Source organism: Rhinolophus sinicus, linkage group LG12 (assembly GCF_036562045.2).
Source record: "Rhinolophus sinicus isolate RSC01 linkage group LG12, ASM3656204v1, whole genome shotgun sequence".
Classification (NCBI taxonomy): domain Eukaryota; kingdom Metazoa; phylum Chordata; class Mammalia; order Chiroptera; family Rhinolophidae; genus Rhinolophus; species Rhinolophus sinicus.
The window spans coordinates 31,617,438-31,641,188 of NC_133761.1; the positions used below are offsets into that span (position 1 = coordinate 31,617,438).

At 32.8% G+C, this 23,751-nt stretch overlaps 1 protein-coding gene across 9 annotated transcripts in view; it reads right to left on the reverse strand.

Annotated features, from left to right (window-relative positions):
- VPS13B (vacuolar protein sorting 13 homolog B) overlaps positions 1–23,751 on the reverse strand; it is a 737,914-nt gene that overhangs the window by 374,737 nt on the left and 339,426 nt on the right. For all 9 annotated transcript variants that reach the window (XR_012490690.1, XM_074316465.1, XM_019757646.2 and 6 more), the window contains exon 23: positions 16,433–16,667. Coding sequence is in view for 8 of the 9 variants with exons in the window: in XM_074316465.1 (XP_074172566.1) it covers positions 16,433–16,667 (235 nt within the window). In the remaining variant the exon portion in view is untranslated. The remainder of the gene's footprint in view (positions 1–16,432; positions 16,668–23,751) is intronic.

The following is a 23,751-nucleotide window of genomic DNA, read 5'->3' on the forward strand; positions in this document are numbered from 1 at the left end:
TAGTTAATAACATTAAAATCAGAAACTGTTGCCACGCAGCAGCCTAACCATTTGTTTCCTTGTACTTGCTCACAAAGAAAGGAGAATCTGTAAGATGGACCCCTTCAGGGACTTTGCTAAACCTTTGTGTTTGCACCTTATTCCTCCCTGTTTGGTCCCAGAAAGATGGCTGGTCAGCCAATGACGGGTATGACTTTCTGCGTGGAAAGCAACCTAAGACACGCGGAGCTGAGTGGGGACCAATAGGAGAACCCACAGGGTTTATAGAGGCACAGCCCCCCAACTTCCTCAGGCTAAGAAAAGCCTCAGCCTCTGTGGCTGCATTCCTTCCCAAAACCTTCAAGGGAAGAGATTCAATGATGTGCTCTCCATCTATTCATATGCATCTGGTTTTGTCCCTTGGGGAAGTTGAGACTTAAGGTCCAGCTGCCTGCAGGCAAGGGTGATTGGCTTGAATTGGTTTCCTAACTAATAAAAGCTAATGTGCAGGCCCGATTAGGTGCCACAGCCCAGACCTTGAGGCTGCTGGTCCCTAGGCCTCCACTTGCACTCTATTCATGACTACTGTCTTTTCTTAACCCTGCGCCACCCTCCTAGCTCCCTACAACCCTCATCACGCGGGACGCAACAAGAAACTCTGAAATTGAGACACATATAATAAACAAATCTAGCTACGTAGTAGTCCACAACAACTTGACTGGAAACAATGAAGACTGCATAATAGTATGTGGTCGGCACTGTGGTACTTTGCCTACCTTAAAACTTAAAATATTTTGCCCCCAAGAAAAAATGAAAAATTTTAAATCTGTAACTAATTCTAAAATTATTTTAAAACCTATACAAAATTCCATGCTATTTACAAAATAAAGGCTTTGCCAAATTTGTCTTAAAATATTTTGGAATGATTTGAGGTTACATATTTTAAAACTGGAAATAAACTATAAATAGTTTTTCAAATCTTATGTTATCCAAGAAATGCTAACTGGTGGTTATGCTGAAGAGCACCACATTTAAATTCATTAAACTTTGAAAAAATCCCAAATGATGTTGATACTGTCTCAGATATGAGTCTCTGCTTCTACTTTGGACTCAGACCAATAAACAGAAATTGGGTACATCATATTCTAAGTCTTTAAAAGAATTTTTTAAGGTAATACTCGATGTCCAATTATGTAGCATGGATATTCTCTTTTTTCAAAAATCACACTCTACCTAGAAAATGAGGTCTTAACATGTAATAACAAAAACTTAAACACTAAGAAAAAAAAATTACCAAAAGAAAACAAATCATTAATTGCATACGTATTCCTTTCAAGCATACAAACATATATATGCATAAAATAGAAACAAAATTATCTATTTATAACACAGGCAATATAATGTTCTGGAGACTCTCCAAAAAATACGCTCAGATATCCATGACAGGCCAGAACCGTCTACTAATCTGAAACGTTCAAGATTATTATTTTTCTTTTAATTGGAAAGTTCTAATACTACAACATGGATATTTTATTTTAGAGAAACTATTTATTGCTGGCAGAATTCATAAAATTTCAAACAAACGGTCTAAAGAGCAAGAAAAAAATAAAGCAAGAAGATTGAGAAATCCATTTGTGTATGAATTTGGGAACCCTCTATATTATCAACAAAGAAAAGAATACTAATAAATTAACTCTCAAGAAAATTATCACAAAACACTTGATATGAGTGAGATGAAATAATGCGAAAGAGAGAGGACATGAGAGAGATTTGGTATAAAATGATTAAAGAAAGAAAAATCACTGAGACTATGTGCTACATGTGTCAACAACGGGTCCGGGGGGTTCCTTAGAGAACATTAACATAGAACTGAGTGACCTTTAGAAAAACACATAGTGTGGATTTCCTTGCACTGTATTACATGTCACTGATTTTTCACAATACCAGAAGCAGAAGACAAATGACTGGTCAATATTGGAGATGCTCTACTGTTTTCTTTGCTTTCATAACCTTAATCATTTAATATCTTTAGAAATTAATAAAGAGAGGTGCTTTCCTCTTCTTAATTTTTTCCCTTTGGTTCCACAATGCAGTATTTCAAATATGGAATAGCATAATCAGGAATATTTTACTACCTATTGTGAGGGTTAACACTTTGGAGATAGATACATTGCATTTCACAATTATAAATGACGCAAAATGGCTGAAATTGTTTTTCCAAACCACTTAGCACTTTATTGATTTAAAGACAGTTAAGATAAAGCCCTGACAAATTTCACTTTTTATATTATTTGGTATTATTATTTAAACAATTTTTTTGAAAAGTAGGAAGTTCATGGATGACCCTAGGGCTCTTCAGTTCAAACACTGTTCCAAATCTAACTGAACTTTGAAATAATGAGTCTTACTTCCTGAAAACCTTATACAGAAAGAAACTGGATGGAAGGAAACCTGAGTTCTGGGGATCATGTATATCCATAACTTATCACAAATGTGGTTTCATGCTCTGCAGTTCAGGTGAACCACTTCAAAGACATGCTAAAGCTGACAGGTGTTAAAGGAAAATTAGGACTGAGCAATTAGAAATTAGAAATAGAGCAATTTTGAGTACTGAAAATTCCTATTGCTCTGTAATACAAGATTCTATCATATTACCAGTGTTGTATTACCAGTGTCGTATTACCAGTGTCTAGGTGAAACAGATACCTGGGCATATATGAAATGAACAAAGAAGACATGCATGTGACAATCTTATAGATTATAAACCATCAGTGAAAGGATGATAGCCAAGGTATAGGTACAGATGAGAATACCCAGGGAAGGTACACATATAAAGAACACCTACATTTAAGTAAAGGGAAGAGGAAAAAGAGCCAGTGCAGGACATTCAGAAGTGGCCATGATCCACAGAAAACAAACCAGAGCGTGGTTATCCAGAAGACAGGAAGAAATTTCAAGAAGAAATCAACAAACAACGTGAAGAATTAAAAGATTTCTATTGGATTTGGCAACTAAGAGGCTTGTTTTGTTAATTTTATGAGCTGAATAGAAATTTCAGCCTTTTTATATGCCAACAAAGGGGTTCAATAAGGTTCTAATTGATAAAGCAAGTTCCTTAAAAACACAGTGAAGAACATATAGTATGTACTCAATAAATATTTGGGAAGGAAGGAAAAGAGGGAGGAAGGAAGGGTGAGTGATGAATAAAAACTGGATGAAAATGGCTGGGCCTTACTTAGCCCTAGCAGCAGAGTAAAGAATACTTCCAATGAGGTAGATTTATTTGTTCAACAAATATTTACTGAGTTAAAAACTATGTTTGATGTAATTCTAGGATCCAAGGATAGAGCAGTGAACAATATAAACTCACTGCTCTCAGGGAGCTTGCAGTCCAGTTGTGGAAAGAAAGAACCTAATAATTAAATGATACTGGACAGTGATTAAAACTCTAAATGCCCACCACACCAATAGTCGTCTTCTGTATAAAGCAGACATGGGTAATTATTTTTGAATTAAGTCATAATGCATTGTGTTGCCTGACTTTTAATGGATCAAACACTAAGGAGATAATGAAATGTAACCACTTTCAGGCTGAATATGAAGAACACTGGTAGAACTATGAGTGGCTTCACAAAAGAACGGGAATCAGATGAGATTTGCAATTATGGCCAAGTAAGGAGATTAACAAATCCTCCTTCCAAAAGATACTATAAAGCTGGACATACTTATTTAAAAAACAAAACAAAAAATATTTCAGCCCTGTGAAAATCAGAGAAAGCCATACAATAATCAAAAGACGTTTATGCTTAAAAAACTGTTGAACTTTGGGTAGAAGAGTCAGTGTCTGTAACAGTCTTGCACGTGGCCACACCTGTCTCCCCAACAGCTTGCTCAGTGAGGCAGCCCACGAAGACTGAAGGCATGGATGCATGGTCAAAGAGAGGTCACTTGATTTGTAGTGGTGAGCAACCACCACACCCAGCTGTTAGTGAATTGATCATCTTGGTAGTGGTTGAGCAGGGAGGGCCAAGAACTCCACTAGTCTAAGATTGTACATGTGATTGGGGTGAGCATATTCCTGATTGAGGTAACAAACATGCACAGTGGACATGGGCAAGATCTCAAGAGAAAAGTAAAAGGGTGGCAGACATGAAAATGGCCAGAACACTGAATGTATAATAGTACACACACACAGATCCATCAGTAAAGGACAAAAACTTACTTGAAACAACCTCTGTTCAATTTTGGCTGATTGCTAAGACAAGAAGACACAGGAGTGATACCTAAGGAGCCAGGGTTAAAATAAAACCAAGAGTAAAAAGAACAAAACATAACTGAGCAGAGATATCAGTGAACACACAGTTGGAAAGAAACAGATTTAGTCCAAGGAAGTTATTATATAAAGAAGCAAACAAATACGAAAGAATAGCAACCTAACCCTCAGGAGTAAAAACATACACACATACATATACACACACACATACACACACCCCTAAAATGCTCAATATTTTAAAATTTTTAGACATATAAAGAAATAGGCAAGTGTCCCCTATTCTAGGAATAAAAAATACAGTCAATAAAAATTTGACTACCCACAGACACTGGATGCAGCACAACAAAAGACAGCATTGCAGCTATTATAAATGTGTTCAAAAACCTAAAAAAATTTAATTAAAGGAAAGCAAGATAACAATGAATCAACAAATAATCTCATAAGGAGAAAGTAACTAAAAAGAATAAAATCAAAATTTAAAATATACAAGTATAATTGAAATGAAAAATTTAGTAGAGAAGCTCAATAGCAGATTCATGATAGCACAAGAAAAGTATCAATGAATCTGAAGACAGATCAATAGAAATTATCCAACCTGAAAAACAAAAAGTATATATATTGAAGAAAAATTAACACAGCTTCAGAGACTTCAAGAACAACACTGAGTCTACTAATATAAATAGAACAGAAAAATAGAAAAGGGAAAAGGCAGAAAAATATTTAAAGAAATAATGGCTGAAAAATACTCAAATTGATGAATAATATTAATATATGCAATCCAAGCAGCTTAATCAAGCCCAAATAAGATAAATCTAAGACATAAATACCTAGATATCATAGTTGAATTGTGGAAAGCTAAAGAACAAGAGAAAATCTGGAAACTAGCAAAAGAAAAATAACTCATCACATACAGTGAAAAACCAATATATTGAAAAGCGAACTTTTACGTGAAATAATGGAATTCAAAAGGCAGTGGGAATACCACATTCAAACACATGAAAGGAAAAAACAAAATGTCAACCAAAACTTCTGTATTTCAGAAAAACTATATTCCAAATATTAAGGTGAAATAAAAACACTCTAAGATAAACAAGGGCTGAGAGAATTCATCGCTAGCAAAGCAGCCTTATGAGAAATACTAAGTCCTTCAAGTGGTAATTAAAACCCACAGAAAGAAATGAAGAGCACTGGATGTGACAAACATGTGGGTTAATATAAAAGACTACAAATGTGTTATTTCTCATTACTTCTCTTAAGTACTTTAAAAGGCAGTTGATTATATAGAGCAATAAATATAACACCATATTGTTGGGCTATGATACATTGAGATGTACATATGTGTGAATACAAGAAGGTAGAGAATAAAACTATGTTAGAAAAAATTTTCTATAATTTACTAGAATTAAGTCAGAATATATTTGAAGTAGAGTGTAATCAATTCAGACGCATAATATAATCCTGGAGCCACCATTTTAAAAATACATAGTAAAAAAATCAATATAGGAAATGAAATGGTAAAGTATACATTTAAAACAAAAGAGGTGGTAAAAGAGAACAAAAAACAAGAGAGAAACATATAGCAAATAACCAATTTAGTTCAAATATGTCAATATGACATGAAATAGATATGGTCTAAACACCTCCTTTAAGAATAAGAGATTGTCAAGCTGCATAAAAAAGTAAGATGTAACTAAATGCTCTCTAAATGAGTAAGACCTTCGTTCAAAAACACAACTACGATTAAGTGAAAGGACTGAAAAGATGTACCATCAAGCTATAATCATAAAAGTTAAAGTAGCTATAATACCAGAAAAATAGATTTACGACAATAAGTATAGAGACAAAAAGGCACAGTTCATAATGATAATCAGGTCAACACTTTAGGGAGCCAGAAAATTACGTGTGTGCTTATATTTAAGAACAAATCTAAAAACATATGAAGCAAAAACTGATAGAATTTGGGGCTGGCCCGGTGGCTCACGCTGTTGGAGCTCTGTGCTCCTAATGCCGAAGGCTGCCTGTCTGATTCCCACATGGGTCAGTGGGCTCTCAAACACAAGGGTGCCAGTTCGATTCCTCGACTCCCATAAGGGATGGTGGGCTCCACCCCCTGCAACTAAGATTCAACAGGGCACCTTGAGCTGAGCTGCCGCTGAGCTCCCGGATGGCTCAGTTGGTTGGAGCTTGTCCTCCTAACCACAAGGTTGCCAGTTCGACTCCTGCAAGGGATGGTGGGCTGCACCTCCTGCAACTAGCAACAGCAACTGGACCTGGAGCTGTGCTGTGCCCTCCACAACTAAGATTGAAAGGACAACAACTAACTTGGAAAAAGTCCTGAAAATACACACTGTTCCCCAATAAAGTCCTGTTCTCCTTCCCTAATAAAAAAATAAAAAAGAGATCTTTCTCATTTAAAAAAAAAACAACCACTGATAGAATTTAAAGAAAAAAGTAGGTAACTGTAATACATGAATATTTCAATCTTCTACTTTCAATAATTGATAGAATAACTAGACCTTAACTCAGTTAGGCTATAAGAGTTAAACAACGGCATCAATGAACTCAACTGACACATATAGAATGCTGCATCCAAATACTGCAGAATATACATTCAAGCACATAAGAAAAATTCTCCCAAATACAACAAATGCTAAACCTAATACAAGTCTTAATAAATTTAAAAGGATTAAAATCAGACATGTTCTAGACTACATTGGAATTAGATTATAAAATAGCAACAAATATTTTTTCAAATATTTGGAAGAAAAATAACACACTTCTAAATAACCCAGGAGTCAGAAAAGAAATAATAAGGAACATTACAAAATATTTTGAAGTAAATAAAAATAAAACATCAAAATTTCTGGGATACAGTTAGTGTTTAAAGAGAAATTTATACTATTAAATGCCTATATCCTGCAAGAATAAATTTCTCAAATCAGTAACCTAAGTTTTATCCCTTAAGAAACTAGAAAAAAACAAGGTGAAACCAAAGCAAAGCAAGTAGAAAAAAAGAAATAAGATTAGAGCAGAAATCAGTTAAATAGAAAACAAAGAATAGAAGAAAATCTATGATACGAAAACTTGGTTCTATGAATAGACCAGCAATCTGGTCTATTGACAATGCTTTTGGTAAGCTAACCTCAAAAAAAAAGAACACCCTCAATACCAAAATCAGGACTAAAAGAAGGAATATCACTAATCACTAACAACCCTAAACAAATTAAAAAGGACTAAAAAGCGGTATTATGAACAACTCTATATATGCCCCAACAAAATAGGCTACTTAGATGAATGGATAACTTCAAGCTGAAATTGGCATTATTATTGGGGAGATGTTAAATGGTGCAAACCTGCAACAAGATGAATATGTTCTGGAGATCTAATGTCCAGCATAGTGATTACAGTCAACAATACTGTCTGATATATTTGAAAGTTACTAAATGTTCTCACCACACAAAAAAAAGAAATGATAATTATGTGACCTGATAGAAGTATTAGTCAGATATGTGACATATAAATGTATCAGACCAATGTTATATACCTTAAACTTACAATGTTATATGTCAATTACATCTCCATTAAATTTTTTTTCTTTAATGAGAATGTTACCTTGGTATCATTTTAAAAACACATTTTCAAGATCTTAAGATAATATGAATTATACAGTTTATTTTAAAAAGGTGATCAGGAAAAATATGAAAGCACATTAGATATGCCATTTTTTTTTAAAAAAATAAGTATGTATGGGGTAGGAAGTGCAAAATTGATTAACAGGAAATAAATAAAATAAAATTCCTTTTCCAACCTTTAAAAGTCACAGAATCTATAGCTAAACGAATGATGGAGCAGGCTGAATGTGAGCTACTTAGAAGAGAATAACATCTATGGAAATTATATTAACTACAGTGAGGCAGTTCAAGAGCTTAATTTCATTTATAATATATATGACGGTTTTCAAGAGATTTATTTAAAAACAGTATCAAGAACAAATCTGACGCTCTTTTCTTGAGCTCCCTCTTTTCCCCAAGGAATCTCATTTACATACGATTTAAGGATTAAAATCAAAGACACTCAGTAAAACTGGAAAGAAACTATTACAGTGGTACATCATCTTTCAGAACAAGTGAAATTATGATTATCAAACTATGATATTTTTAAAAATCTACAATGGAACAATACATATAAACCACTAAGGTGAACCAGAATTACACGGAAAAATAGCTCTTGTGTTTTTCTAGGTACTCAACAATGTTCACATCAGTTTCTATTAAAATTCACTAAATCCAACAACAGCAAAGTTTTAATTTATAAATGGTCTCAATATTCCATTTCTGTCAAAATATTTTATTAAAGTCACAGGCAACTCTTTCAAAGAAGAAAAAACAAACCTCTGCTAGGCACAGTGTAGAAACCCATCTGCTCCGAGGTGTGAGCTGGATATAGCAAATTACGTCTGCAAGCTTCTCTGGAAGTGCTCCCTAATGAAACTCAACATGTTGATTTTGACCCAAACACCCTACACAGATTGAATCTGGCTATATTCGAGTATATTAGAGATCATCTCTCCTTTCCCATGGCAATTGAAATCAGATGACACATTTCAACACACAGTTCCTCATTCTGAACTTTAGAAGTTCAGAAATTTAGGAGGCTCAGTATAGACGGAGCCTCCGATCTATAAGAATCCATCTTCTTTATCCTATTGATCAACTTTGTAATGATGGGGTTTTTTCTTAATATCGTAATAACCAGGAATTCTTTTTCAATTATTTGTGAACCTGAATACAATAAGAAGTTGACATTTTCATTTTCAGTTTTTTTCTCCTTTAGTAACCTAAAACTATTTACTGAATAGCATACTCTGTAATTATTTAGTGAGCTCCTATTTTGTGCCATGCATTGTGCTAGATGATAGAAACAGAACAGTGTACAAGACATATATTTCCTGTCCTTTTCATCCTATTCAGTGATGCAGAAGAGAATGAAAATAATTGTTACTGGGATAAAGGCAGTAATAAAAGTAATGAGTTAGGTGCAATGAGAGCAGAGACTAAGGGGACCTGATGAGTGAAAAACTCTGAAACCTGGAAGACGAGAAGGAAACCTGGAGAAAAGATCAAGGAGGAAGTCACATCTGTAGCATATGCTAAGGCCCTGAGATAGGACAGAGCTGTGCTTATTCAAAGGCTACAGGGGTGGAGGTTGGGCAAGTGTTAGTAGAGGGTAGAATGGCAGAAAGTAAGGCTGGAGAGGTAGGGAGGGCTAACTCATAAAGGATTCTCTTGGTCAAGTTAAGGATTTTAAAATTATCCAAAGATTGATGGGAAGCCATGGAAAGGATCTCAGGCAAAAATAACTGAAATATATGACAAAGGGAGAGGAATTTGAATTTCCTCTTGTCAGGAGATCAAAGAGGGAGAGAGCATAGCCAGGGAGAGACACCTCTTGTGGCAGAGTAGCTAAGAATTCTAAAATGCAGAAGTGTCAAAAGACTAATAGAGATTTTAAAACTGTTTGACAACGAGGTGTATAGTGCCACATCTGCCTTTAGTAGGAAATCTTCAGTGAACTCTATCCCTTAATGCTTTCTTGCTCAAATAATTTTAAATAAAACATTATGTATTTGTTGTATCAATTCTTCATTTTCTATTCAGTCCTTAAGCCACCGTTACTTGACTTGCCTCTGAAAGTACTATGTGAAAGAGAAACAACCACCTAAAATTGTAAAATTCCTTTACATCTTTATCTTATTTGGTATCTCTGCTAAAAAGTAAAATGATCCAATCATTTGTCTTCCAGTATGCTATTTCCTCATGGTGTCCTCTATTTACCTTACCTTTTATTTGCAATTTCCATCATAGATTATTCCTTTCCTTCTCATCCAATAAAAATTAGTGTTCCCCTTATTCTATCTGGATTCTACTTATTTGTCACTACAAAAGTGAGTTTCAGTGATCACATCATTTTTCATGGTTTTCCCTGCTATATTGTGTATTTCTAACAAAGATCCCTCTTTTGAATTCTGGATGGTCCCATATATGAAACAGCTCATTACCTGATGTCTCAGAAGCAATTCACAGTATGTCCCAATCTACGTTCATCTTTTCTCGCCTTCCACACAAAAACCTAAACCTTTATTTATAATCATAATACTAACTACATAAACATCTACACAAACATCCAAGTTAGGAACCATGGACCTATTCTAAACAGTTACTTCTCCTTTACTATCTGTAACTAATCCAGTTACAAAGTTTTGCCAATTTTTTGTTAATTTCTTAAATATTTCTCTATTCTGCCCATTCTCTCTATACCCATCACCATCATCCTGGCTCTGACAGTAATATTTCTAGACAACTAAAATAGCTGGCTGCAATATCTAACTAACCTCCTTCCCTCCAGTTTTCCTACCTTTCTCTACACGATCACCCAAATCCATCCTCCATACTTACCAACAATCAGTGACTGAACAAAAAACGAGCTGAACAGAAAAACAGCAACAACAGTATCAGGGAAGCAGACTAGAAAGGAATGTAATGGGAAAGTGGTATCGATTTAGATACAATCTGCATCTACTTGAACATCAATGACTGAAAATGTTTATCTACATTCTGAAAAATGACAGTGAGAGAAAAAAATTATAAACCAAAAAGGACTATAAGAACAAGGTAGGACAAGATAGCAGATAAGAATTATTACAAAATGATTAAAGATGAAGAGATAATAGATAAATGGCAAATGACTGAGGCCCAGAGGGGTAAACTATAAAGGATCAAATTGATTTATGGTATCTATCCTCAGTAGGTTCTAATACTCAAGTATGTTCGAAAAAGAGAATGCAGAGTGACACTGAAACCAGGAGGATTAGGTGAAAACTGATAAAATGATTAAGTAGACCTCCAGATTCTTTCTCCATCTATATACAAATGTAAGGATAAAGAGTAAACTGTTCATTACACATAAGCATCAAAGCCTTATACTCAAACATTTTTATAAGCACCCTTTAAAACGAAGAAAAAAGTTAAATTTATGGTACTTATAAGAAGTTAGTCTCTACAGTTTTTTAATACCTAAAGAAGATTTAAATATCTTGAAATAATCTCCTTTCCTCAAGGTAGGTTTGCCCAATGAGAATAACTATACGGTTAAAAAAATTGTTTCTACTTTAGGTTTCAGTGTTGATTATACAGTCACTCTATATTCTCCTAGGGAGTATGACAAATAGACTTTAGATGTTTCTATTTGATCCTAGCCTCTCCAATTGGTATGTGATATATTTTTTTAAGTTCAAAATAAACTAAAATGCTGTCCAACTCAGTTCCAGGGAAAAAAATCAGAGAATATAATAACATCTTATGCTTTATAGATGGAGACTTCTGTAGTTCTTAAGACATTTATAATGTATTTGAAAAATAAGATGAGAATAAGATATTTTATAAGAAAAAGGACAAACAGTAGAAGTTGGCAAGAGAGTTGTAGGAATAAGAGGGATTTTTAAAAAGAGTTTTGAAGAGATAAAGAACAGTGGGGCAATATATATCAATCCTGTCATAAAATCCATTAGAAAAAACGGTTGTAATACTGTCACATCTTTCAATCACTGAGGGATTATTTCCAGCAACATGGTAGATTTAGTGCCCTGAATGAGCCGTATGTTAAAAAGAAATAAAAATGATTAATATATTTATAAAATGCTTATATATTAACACATACTATGAATAAAACTTATATAGCTTGGTCTACACACACTCAACATACAGACAATATCTTCTTAAATTAATTAACAAATTTCTCAGAAAGTAAGGATTATTAATGCCAGGGCCTTAGGGAAACCAGAAACTCAGAGGTAAGAAGAAAAATGTGTTAAGCCATTTCAAAATTGGTGAAACTGAACATTCTTGTTCACAACTAAGCCTAACTAAAGATAAAGCCTTAGGCCCATTCCACGTGGAGAACCCAAAAAGCTCACGTGCAAGTGAGGTAAAGGTAGGGTAAACTAGAAATAAAAGTATCTAGATCTTACCCTCTCTACATGACCCTATCACAAACTCTACCAGAAAAGTGAACCTTGAACACAGGAAGAAAAATACTCATAACTACAAGCCAAGCCTCATAAGAAGTGGTGGCTTGAATTTTTATTATTTGTGTGGCATAAAAACCTCTAACAAAAATTTAGTTTTAAGTGGTCCCGAACAGGTAATGCTCTCAATGTGTCAGGAGCAAATTCAAACATGCACAGGAAGCAACTTCAGGCTCCTCTTGAAAAAAATGCACAAGAAATATGAGGCACAGAAATAAGAGTCAATAGGAATTAGACTGTAATATAACATAAATGATTCCTATATGAAGAAATATAAGGAAACCTTGAAAATCATGAACAAGCAGCAAGGTGTTTTTAAAAAACTAAAATGAAAAGAATATCATACATGAAATTTAAAATTTAATAAATAACGTGTTAAGATAAGAAAACTAATCTATGGTTTTTGGTATGCAGGGACAATTTGCCTTTAAGAAATAGTGAATGGCAAAAAGCTAGAGAAGATCTCCTGGGTGCTGGTAATATTCTTGATCTGGATTCAGATCCTGGTAGCATGGGTGGAGTTTTTTTATGAAATGTATCAAGTTGTACATTAAAAGTTGTGCAGTTTTCTGTACTATATATTAGAATTCTATAAAAGTTTACTCAAAAAATTCAATAAACAAGTTCAACAGCATATTAGATATAACTGAAAAGAAAATTAGTGAATTGGAGGATCAGATTAAAAAGCTAACTCAGAATGGAGGCCAGCATATCAAAGAGAGAAAAATATGCAAGCACAAAGACAAGAAAAATACATTTAAAAAGCAAAAAAACTAACATATATGTACAAAGAATGAGGCACAGACAACATCTGAAGAAATAAACTCAGAAAATATGGCAGAACTCATAAGTTACCAATACTAACACTTTAAAACTCAGAGATTAAGAACATTCTAAAGCTGGCAGAGAGAAAGGACAAAATACTTTCAAGGAAAGAGAAACTAACAGTAGATCTCTCAAAAGAACAATTTAAAAAACAAGAGTCAGCACAACAGTATCTTTAATAGGTCAAAAGAAAATAACTATCATCAAGAAATTGTATATCTAGCAAAATATCTTTTAAAAAGTAGGGCAAAATTCAGACATTTTCAACAAACAATTTTTGTTTCATTTCAAACAAAATTAAGTTTGCTAACAGCAGATCACTACAAAAAGGCAGAAGGAAAATTATCTAAGACACAAGAAAGGCCTAAGCTGTGAGAAGGAATGATTAGTAAGGTACTAGTACATGAGTCAGCATATATGGCGCATGACCAAATTTGGCTGACCAGATTTTGTGAATAAAGATTTATTAGAACATAGTCATGTCAATTCACTGACATAGCATCTATCGCTGTGTCTGTACTACAAAGAGTGGAGTAGTTGGGACAGAAACCATATAGCTGATAAAACTGGAAATATTTAACATCTGGCCTTTTGCTGAATAAATTTTCCAAGCCCCACATTAGTTATATAAATGCAATATCTATATAATTAATTATTAGTTAATAATATGCAACATATTATATACAATATAGAAGTAATTATTCTTTTTAAATTTTATCTTATGAAGTTTAAACGATAAAAGAAAGAATTAAAACATATGCTAATGACAACTGGTTAATCTGGTGAGAAGTAGTGAATTAAAGTATTTGAACACCTGTGTGTTGTTTAGAAGCACAGTAAATAACTTGATTTACTGCATAACTTAATAAATTAAATATGCATCAATATTTCTAGGACCGAGTTTGCTTTATGGAAAGATCATTAATGTCTAAAATAAAAATAAAAATAATGAGGAATAATTTCCAATATAGCAGAGGAAAAAAATGGAATTTAAAAATGTTATAAAGCAAACAATCTTGATAATGAAGACAACCCATATACATATATATATATATATATATATATATATATATATATATATACACACACACATCACATATCTATAAATCTAATAAGGGTCTAATATTTAGAATATAAAAAGAACTCTTATAATTTAACAAAAGACAAATAACCCAACTAAAAAAAGGGCAAAGGATTTGAATAGAGTAAGAACAAATAAAAGAAGATCTACAAATGGCCAAGAAGCACATTAAAAGATATTCAACATCACTGGTCATTAGGGAAATGCAAATCAAGATGGCAATGAGATACCCCTTTACACCCAATGGGATTGCTAGAAACAAAAAGAAAGTCAATAACAAGTGCTGACACAGATAGATAAATTAGAACTTTCATGTATTTATGTGGGATTGTAAAATGGTGCCAATTTTAGGAAACATTCTATCAATTCCTCAAAAGCTTAACTATAGAATTACCATATGATCCAACATTTCTATTCCTAGGTAGATATGCATACAATGTATCTAATAGAAATTAAAACATATGTCCACACAGAAACATGTATAAAGTGATGATAGCAGAATTAATCAAAATAGCCAAAAGGTGGAAACAACCTAAATGTCCATCAACTGATGTATTCATAAAGAAAATGTAGCATAAACATAAAAATAGATTATAATTCAGCCATAAGATGGAATGAAGACTGACACATTATAACATGAATCAACCTTGAAAACATTACAGTAAGTGAAACAAATCAGTCACAAAAGACCATACATGATGTGATTCCACTTTATGAAATATATAGAATAACAAATTCATAGAGATAGACATATTAGTGATTGCCTGGGACTGGGAGAAGGAAGAATGAAGAGTAACTCTTAATAGTATACCAATTCTTTCTTGGGGTGATGAAACCGTTCTAAAATCTGACAGTGGTGACAGTTGCACAATACTATATACACTAAAAATTATCAAATTGCACACTTAAAAGGAAGAATTTTAAGATTGCAAATTATATTCCAAAGAGTTGATATACAAATATTAGTGAGTTTTAACAAAAAAATCAAGGGACGAATCATTTTAATCCTACAAAAATTACTCCAGAGTTGAGCATGCCCCAGCTCACTTTATAAGGCTAGCATACCCTTGACATGGTATCACAACACAATATGTGTTGTGATAATAAAGCACTCACTATAACCAAAAGCAAACTGCAAAGAATGGATATGTCCAATATGCTAGAGAATTGATCCTTGCATTGAGACAAACGTCACACAAGAAAAACTCTAAAGAAGTTCCTTCTAACCCTTAGCATTCTATGATTTTATGACAATGGCATTCATATTTAACAATCTTAAACATTATCAACATTAATTTCAGGCATTAAAATCATGCTTACTTCTGACAAATCTGAGAAAACTAGATTTCAGTGGAAGTTTCGATACAGAGAAAAGGAGAGAGAAATCAACATCAAGTCACAGTCAAAAACCACACAGACAGTATCTGCTTTTCCATAACAGTATGTATAGAATCTGAATGATACCAGGATTTATACACTTACATTCTAATAATATGAACAAGGTGTTGACCTGTTCAGTACTGTCAAAAATTTGAACCTTGTTATTAAAATATAGATTCACAGTATTTACTTTGCAACTTAAAACTTTTCAATGTTCATATATTGTTTGAGATGAAGATGTCAAAGTTCAAAAGGGTATGAATTTGCAACTAAAACACTGAACTGTCAGAAATCAAGTATGTATTTCAGAAAGAATCACTTATCACACAATTATCTATTTTGCTTAAATGAGAAATCTAGACATATATTATGCTTGATAAAAATATATTCATTCGATTATGTTATATATAACCATTTATAAATAAAGTGTATAAATTAAGATCAACCTACTTATCATTCTTAATTCAGCCTAATGTATACATCTAAAACCAACTTTCTTCTCAAGTTGGTTTTACCTGTTTATAATTTTAATGATATTAATTGCATATCTTTTATAGATAGCCTCTGTTTATATACATATATATGAATATGATTAAAAGGTGTGGATGTCAATGAAGAGCATCACAGTTCATGTTCGTTTCCTTTGTAGATCTTTCTGTTTAGATTACTTTGTAGATCACTTAGTTCATCACCATGTAACTCTCTCAGGGAGAAGACTGATTTATATATGCACTAGGATATTAGAAAAACAACACAATTAAAAATATCAATATAAATATAATAACCATAAAAAGAATTTCTTTAAAAGTACCTTCTTCAAGGATGGGTCGGGGGATGACAAACGGAATCTCCTGCAGAGGTTCCATATTCTTGTGGCCAGCACTAACAATCTTTATTTGAGGCAAGCAGAGGACGAGCGTTCCTGGCATGCTGGTGTGTCCATGATACCAACTTCTTACTGTTCCAGGAATGTCACCAGATACAATTGTACTTGGGGAAGGCAGGCTACCATTTGGAATGAACACACAACAAGATTGTACTTCAAGCTAGAAAAGAAAAGCAGAATTAAAATACTTGCATCAGACTAAATTTGGGAGCAAACATACCCTCAAACACTAATAATATCTTTACTAGAATAAACAGGCAAGAAAATAAAAATGAAAATGTCCCATACTTGTGTCTTTATGAGCTCCTTTTACTAAAGAACACAACAAACATTTGAAAAGGTTTGGGGTTTTGCTATAAATTTGATCAAAAGGGCACAATGACATCAGTTGAAAACATATCTGCTTTTCTACAGTTCTTTCCAAGAAACATAATTGAGTTAAAAATGTACTGGCAAACAAAGGTGAGAAAATCCTCCTCCTTTTCCAGTTGATTAGATTTTGTTAACACCAGCTAAGTCCTGAGAACTGACTAGCATTTTATTGCTCTTACTTGAAATAAAAAAAACCAAACAAACCCACAAACTGCTATTTCTATGTGCATTTTGCCCATCCATTTTTACTTTACAGACTAAAATATTTTTTAAAAATGTTTAAAATGTTAGGATTATAGCTCTAGGCAAACATTAACATACAACATGTTTTTATCACATAATTTCTCATTTTACAAACGTATACCAAGACTCAAGTATATACTTTATACTTGAGTTAGTGTGATATATATCACATTTGTTATAAACAGATACATGGTAATGAAGAAAATTCAGGAGACAAAAATCAGATCATTATTCCTTGTTTTTATCACACTTTAAATTATATAAACTGTGATTTAATGTGAAGTTTTTATGCTTCCCTATCCCCAGTGTATTTATGTAGGTTGCTAGGCCCTTAGAGAGGTAAAACAAAATTAAGCAAGCCCAAATCAAAACTTGAATTCATCATGAGTTCTTAATTCAAAAGCAACGTAGGTTAAAGTCTATTAGTCTTAGTTGGTTCTTAAAAAGTAATACTCTGTACTAGATTAGTAAATTGCTTAGGCTAGCAAACTTGCACTATTTTTAAGGAAAACAAATATGACCTGTTAATTTACTATAAAATATTTCGCATACAAAGGTATTATGTAAATTTGTAATAAAAATAAAATTTGTTTGCTTGATATAAATGTTTGGATATTCTAGCCAATTATATTAGCAAAGATGCTATATTTTATTAAAAAATAACTAAGAATATCACTTCTCATGGGCCTAATATATTCCTTAGTGAAAGTATAATGATATGTAACAAGTCTGGAATTCCTTGATACAATAAATAATTTGCCAGCCTTATAAATAAGCAAACTTACTCATCTTTGATTCAACATTTATATGCATGGACAAACTGATGAATTCAGTGAAGAAAAATATTAAGTAAAATTTTGCAAAAATAAATACATTGGATCATGGAGTATGAGTTCATTTTTTAGTTCTAGAATTTTACCTCGCAGCTTAGATAATTTAAGTATGTATACTCGTATGTTAAGTAGTTAATTGATTTAAGATCACAACATATTTTTTATTCTGAAATAGAAGTGTATATTGTCTCAGATGTATTACACTTAAGTTTTTAAATATTTAACATAAGTCATTATTAGTGTTCAATTGCACAAATTAAAATGGTACCCTGAGAGCATATTCTCCTATACACATTGTGGTAATAAGGTCAAATTATGAAGAGTCAGTATTTAACACTTCATGTAGGTATTGATGCTGTTTTGAAAAATGCTTTCAATAATGTGAGCTAACTGGTTTGATATGCCACCATATACACATATATATACATATAGGACCTGAAAAAAACTTTAAATTGTACCCAAATTTCCAAAATCACAATATATTCCAAAATCCTAATAATTCAGAAATAAATTGTTTCATTAAATTTAAACAACCTGAGCAATACATAAAGAATCAACAGTATATTGGCATGAGATGCATAACACTAAAAAATTAACTTTCTAAAATATGATGTATGTTGTGGGGATTGCTTTAATGATAAGAACCAAAACATATACATAATCCAAATTGCTCAAACTTACGTTACATCTATTTTATATACTAATGCTATCACATAAATCTTTTTACACTTTTAAAATAACTGTTAAACTGTACGTCTAAAATTGTGGTTTTAATGTAAAATGTTGAATGATTTATACAAGCAAACAGAAATCTGCAGCAGTAAATTCTGCATTAATGTAAGGATCTGACAATCCAAGGGAAAGAAAATGAAGTAATCTGCCAGTAAGAAGTCCTCAAACCGGGGGTCAGATCATGTTCATGGAAACCATCTGGTTGGGACCCTCTGAGCCACACCAAACACAAATGATCTTTTAAAAAAATATCCTATTCATTAATGCATCACAGCTGCACTGAGTGTTACTTCATTTTTCCGTGGCAACATCCTTTCTGTTTCAAGGATCTTATTTCAGTTTTGGTAGCAACGTGTTCTTTCTTCAATATTGAACACATTCATGCGCTAAAGTGAAGGGATTATTACAAATTCTTGAAGTAGAACCACCGCTATTTTGATTCCTATTAGGTCAAGGACTACATATCTAATTATTACATACTGAGGACAAACCAATACAGCAGAAATTGTTCAGTATTCTTGTTTTAATAAACGATTGTCACATACTTTTTTCTGAGGTTAGTCAAATGAGGAACATCAGACTAAACTCTATACTTAAAAATGGCTAAGATGGTAAATTTTATGTTATTTGTACTGTACCACAATTAAAAATTTTTTCTGAAGTTCCAAGTTTATGTGCAATTTGAAAAGATTCATGTCATTTATGTACCCCATATGTAAGGTTTGGTTAACTTAGATTTCTCTAATTTCTGTGTTCTATTACAACTCAGTTAAAAAGAAGACAATAAAACAGGTTTCATTTATATATTAATCTGACCATTTTACTTCACCCACTGTCCATCATACACAACACTTTATATATAAATGCTCTAAAATGTTATACCATATTTTCTGTCCTTTTAAATAATGGTCCTATTTCTTATTCCCAAATAACATGCTTCTTTTTCTTTAAAACTTGAAACTTCAGTGAAAATTATGTTTTGCAAAATTTCTACAGAATGAAATATTCTCTGTATGAATGTATTTTATTCCTCAGAACAGGAAACAGTTTCAAATAAAAAACAAAAATGAAGAAATATTCAGGGTGTAATTTCATTCATTTTTTCTTTTTTTATTCATGAATTCTTTAATATTTACCATGAACTGAGCAGGAAATGAGGAACAAAGAGACAAAATACATATCCCAGTGCTTAAAAAACTTGAAACAATAGGGTTTTAAAATACCAATAGCCTTACCAAATTTTCACCAGAATTCAGCTCTACAATGTCAGATACTTTGCCAATTTTGCTCATTCTACAGTCTCAGTACATAGTACAGTGCTTAGCATGTAGTAGGTACTAAATAATTATTAAATAAACAATTATTTTTATTAGCATCAGATACAGATATTAATTAAAACAATTGTTTAATTCATGTTCATCATTTCATTCCAGAGAGAAAACATGGTAGGGAAATTTGAAAATTGACTTGTCAGCCAAATGGGTACAACTCCAGCTATGGGACCTATGACAAGCTATTTAATCTGTCCATTACCTCAGTCCCCTCATCTGTCAATGGAAGGAAATCAGTGTTGATATGAAGATATAACACATTAACTGCCACCTAAATTTTTACTAAATAAATAAAGTCAATAAACACACACTGAATATCCACTATATGCCAGATCCATATAATATATTAGCCCTCACAGATTTATCAAAGATATTCACAGTCCTTTTATATACAAATGCTGTTACTTATGGTTGAGCTATCTATGTATATAGAGGCCACCAAAATATTTCATTTGCAGTATAAAAAATATACAAACTATTACCCAAATCACAGTTTTCCTATTTTATAAATTCTCAATGCATTATGAAAATACTTTGAGTATCTTACATGTAGTACGAATCTAAATATTCCCATTTAGGTCTTTAGGTTAAAAACCTCAAAAGTGAACATTAGTTGTCTTCTTTTTCAGAGTGAGTGCTATAAATCTCCACACTTTTTCCATAAATACATGTCAGGGAATTATAAAAAGATTCATACATTTGTATTCCAGACTTCTTCCTTCTGACAAACTACCTTGCAATTACTGTCACTTTCTCAATGTGTATAGATAAAAATATGGTCCTGCGTAGAAAATTTTAAGCATATGTAAAAAAATTACTTTTGCAATTGAGGTGATTAACAGTTGATCTGTCTAGCCTAAAATGCCTACTCATTTTATCCTAGAGATAAGGTAGGAAGATCAATGGACATGAGGACATCAAGTGTCTCACACAATGTGATTACAGCATCACTGGTCATATTCTATGTTTAACTTCCTGGAAGAAACAATTCAATTGGTTTACCTCAACTGGCTTATTGGTACTTGAGACACTTTGACTGATACACCAAAATGACACGGAATATGGAAAGAAGTTCCATAAAGTATTAACAGAGCACTATTAGCAAAATAAAGAGACAAGGATGTTTGGTATGGAAAATAGATTCCATTAACACTACATTGTCTATTTAGAAGACATCAGAAAGTACAAAAAACATCCAGGAAATGCCATAGGCCAGCAACATAATCTTCAGTATAAAGACAAAAACCCACCAGGGCACCGTTCTCCTTTATTAGTGAATTCCAGGTCAGAGTATTTTGTCAACTGCATGCCATTGCCAATGATGTACTTCTGGGATAAAATCGTAGCTTTTGAAGTATAAAAAATAAGTTATTTGCTGATCAGCAGATAGAGAAAAACTGAAAAGAACAATAGAGTTTATGCTAATCTCATTGCTAATTGTGAGGCCCCCATACCAAGCTTATATTTTAAAAAAATTGTTCAAGACTACACGTAGCACTATAAAATAATCCACTACAATGAAGTGTGCAAGCTCCTTTTCCCATTGAAAAACAAATATTGTTTATGTTTTTATGTAATTTAAGCCTTTTTAATCATAAATAAAAAAGAACATTGGTTTAGCAAGTATCAACTTTAGCTCCAAAATCAATTTTCCAGAAACACTGATGCCAAACATATTTACTTGCTCAGACTTCCACTTTGATAGCTTTAAGTTGTGATGTTCTGTTCTATCTGATGATGACTTCAGGGTTTTGTTTTATATTTTGGTTCACAAAACTATTTGGAAAACAGACACTACTTTTTAAAAAACTCAGAATTTTAGGGCCCAGACTTGAATCATTTAATCAGAAGCAAGTTTTTTCTTCAAACTTTTCCAGAACACATTAATATTTAAATATATAATGTGTATAATACAGGACTGGACCTAGGGGTGAGGCTAGCAAGGTACCTAGATCACACCCAAAATAACCTATACAAAGATATATCATATAGTATTTTCTGTACTTATATATTAATTTATACTCAATAAGGTTAGTCAAATGAGGAACATCAGACTAAACTCTATACTTAAAAATGGCTAAGATGGTAAATTTTATGTTATTTGTACTGTACCACAATTAAAAATACAAAAGAATGAAGAAACAAAGAGGAACATCAGTATCTCTACTTACAACAAACCCATAATGACGTACAACATTAACTTCATTGTAGGTTATAATGAAAGCACTGTATCATTATAAAACAAGCAAAACAACCAAAAGAATCTCACAAGAATGTTAGAATTAAAAATAACCAAAAATTACTAAATCTAACCATTTCATATGGCAGATAAGCAAAGTAAAGCCCCTAGTTATCATCCTGTGTTTGATACGAGTGACCACTGGCTCCTAGAAACTCTCCACACACCCTTCATACCACATTTCTGATCATTCCCTTATAGTTTCCATCAAGGACACTTTCTATGTCCTTGATGGATACGAATTTTAAAGTAGTAATCTTTAAAATTGGTATTCTCTTGGCCCATTGCTCTTTAAACTTTAAGTACTTGTTTGAATGACAACCAATTTTCCTGGTTTTAACCATCTGTAGATGACTCCCAAAATTGCATCTCTAATGTGAACCTCTTTCTTAACCTCTAGATATGAATATCCTGCTGTCTAATAGATAGCTGGATATCTTACAGGCATTTCAGATACATGTGTAAATTCAAACTCCCTATTTGCCCTTAACCCAGAAAAGGTACTACTTCTATCATTGACAGCATGACAAACCACCCAAACACCAAAACCAGCACCTGGACCATCACTTAGATAACCCCCTTGCTCGCATTCCCCATTTCCACTCGCTAGGTACTGCTGATTTTACCTTAAGTCTCTCAGGGTCACTGGCCAACTTGGCCCATTGTCTAGTGTTTTGAAACCATTTTTTTAGCATACTTTGTCCGATATTTGGTTGTTTCAGGCAGCAAGAAAAATCTGGTCCCTGTTACTTCATCCTGGGCAGGAGAATGTTCTGAAGCATATTTTATGTTGTATAATATTTATGTGTCTACTTGTGAGCTTACAAATATAAAGATTTCTTATATCACATGGAATCTGAAACTGGAAGATTTTCCTAGAGCTGTCAAATAATCGCGTAACCTAATACCATCTTTCTTATCCCATTACACAACCAGTTACAGTGGTCAATTTTTTTACAGAATAGATAAAAGGGAATGAGGTACTTTTAATATAACTACTTATATCATTATGAAATAATTTTTAGGAGCAAAGTAAACTTCAAACACCTAAATATTCCATATAGCAATTATACTCTAGATAATGCAGTACTGTCATCTGGTTCTTCTACAAATCAGTAAACACTCATCTGAATTCATCATGTACCAGGTAGTGCGTGCCCTAGGCATCCTTTCAGTAAATGACATTTACTTTGACATTCCCATTTCTCTTTGGGAGCCTATGAGGTTTCTAAGGAATCCCTCTAATAGAGGCTTTCCATAAGATGCTTCATAGAATGGCTCTTTGCCTTTTTCTTACTAGACCATGAGAACTACTATGTTTCTTTCAACTCCTCAGCATCTAGCTTGATGTGCAAGAAAAATTAAATGCTGAATGTGAGAATGAATGAAAGAGTAATAAACGGAGGGAAAGAGAGCCTTCCACAATATATTATTAGGTAACCAGCTATTTTCTAAAGTAAACAAGTTTACATGAGGGCATTAAAAGGTTAACAT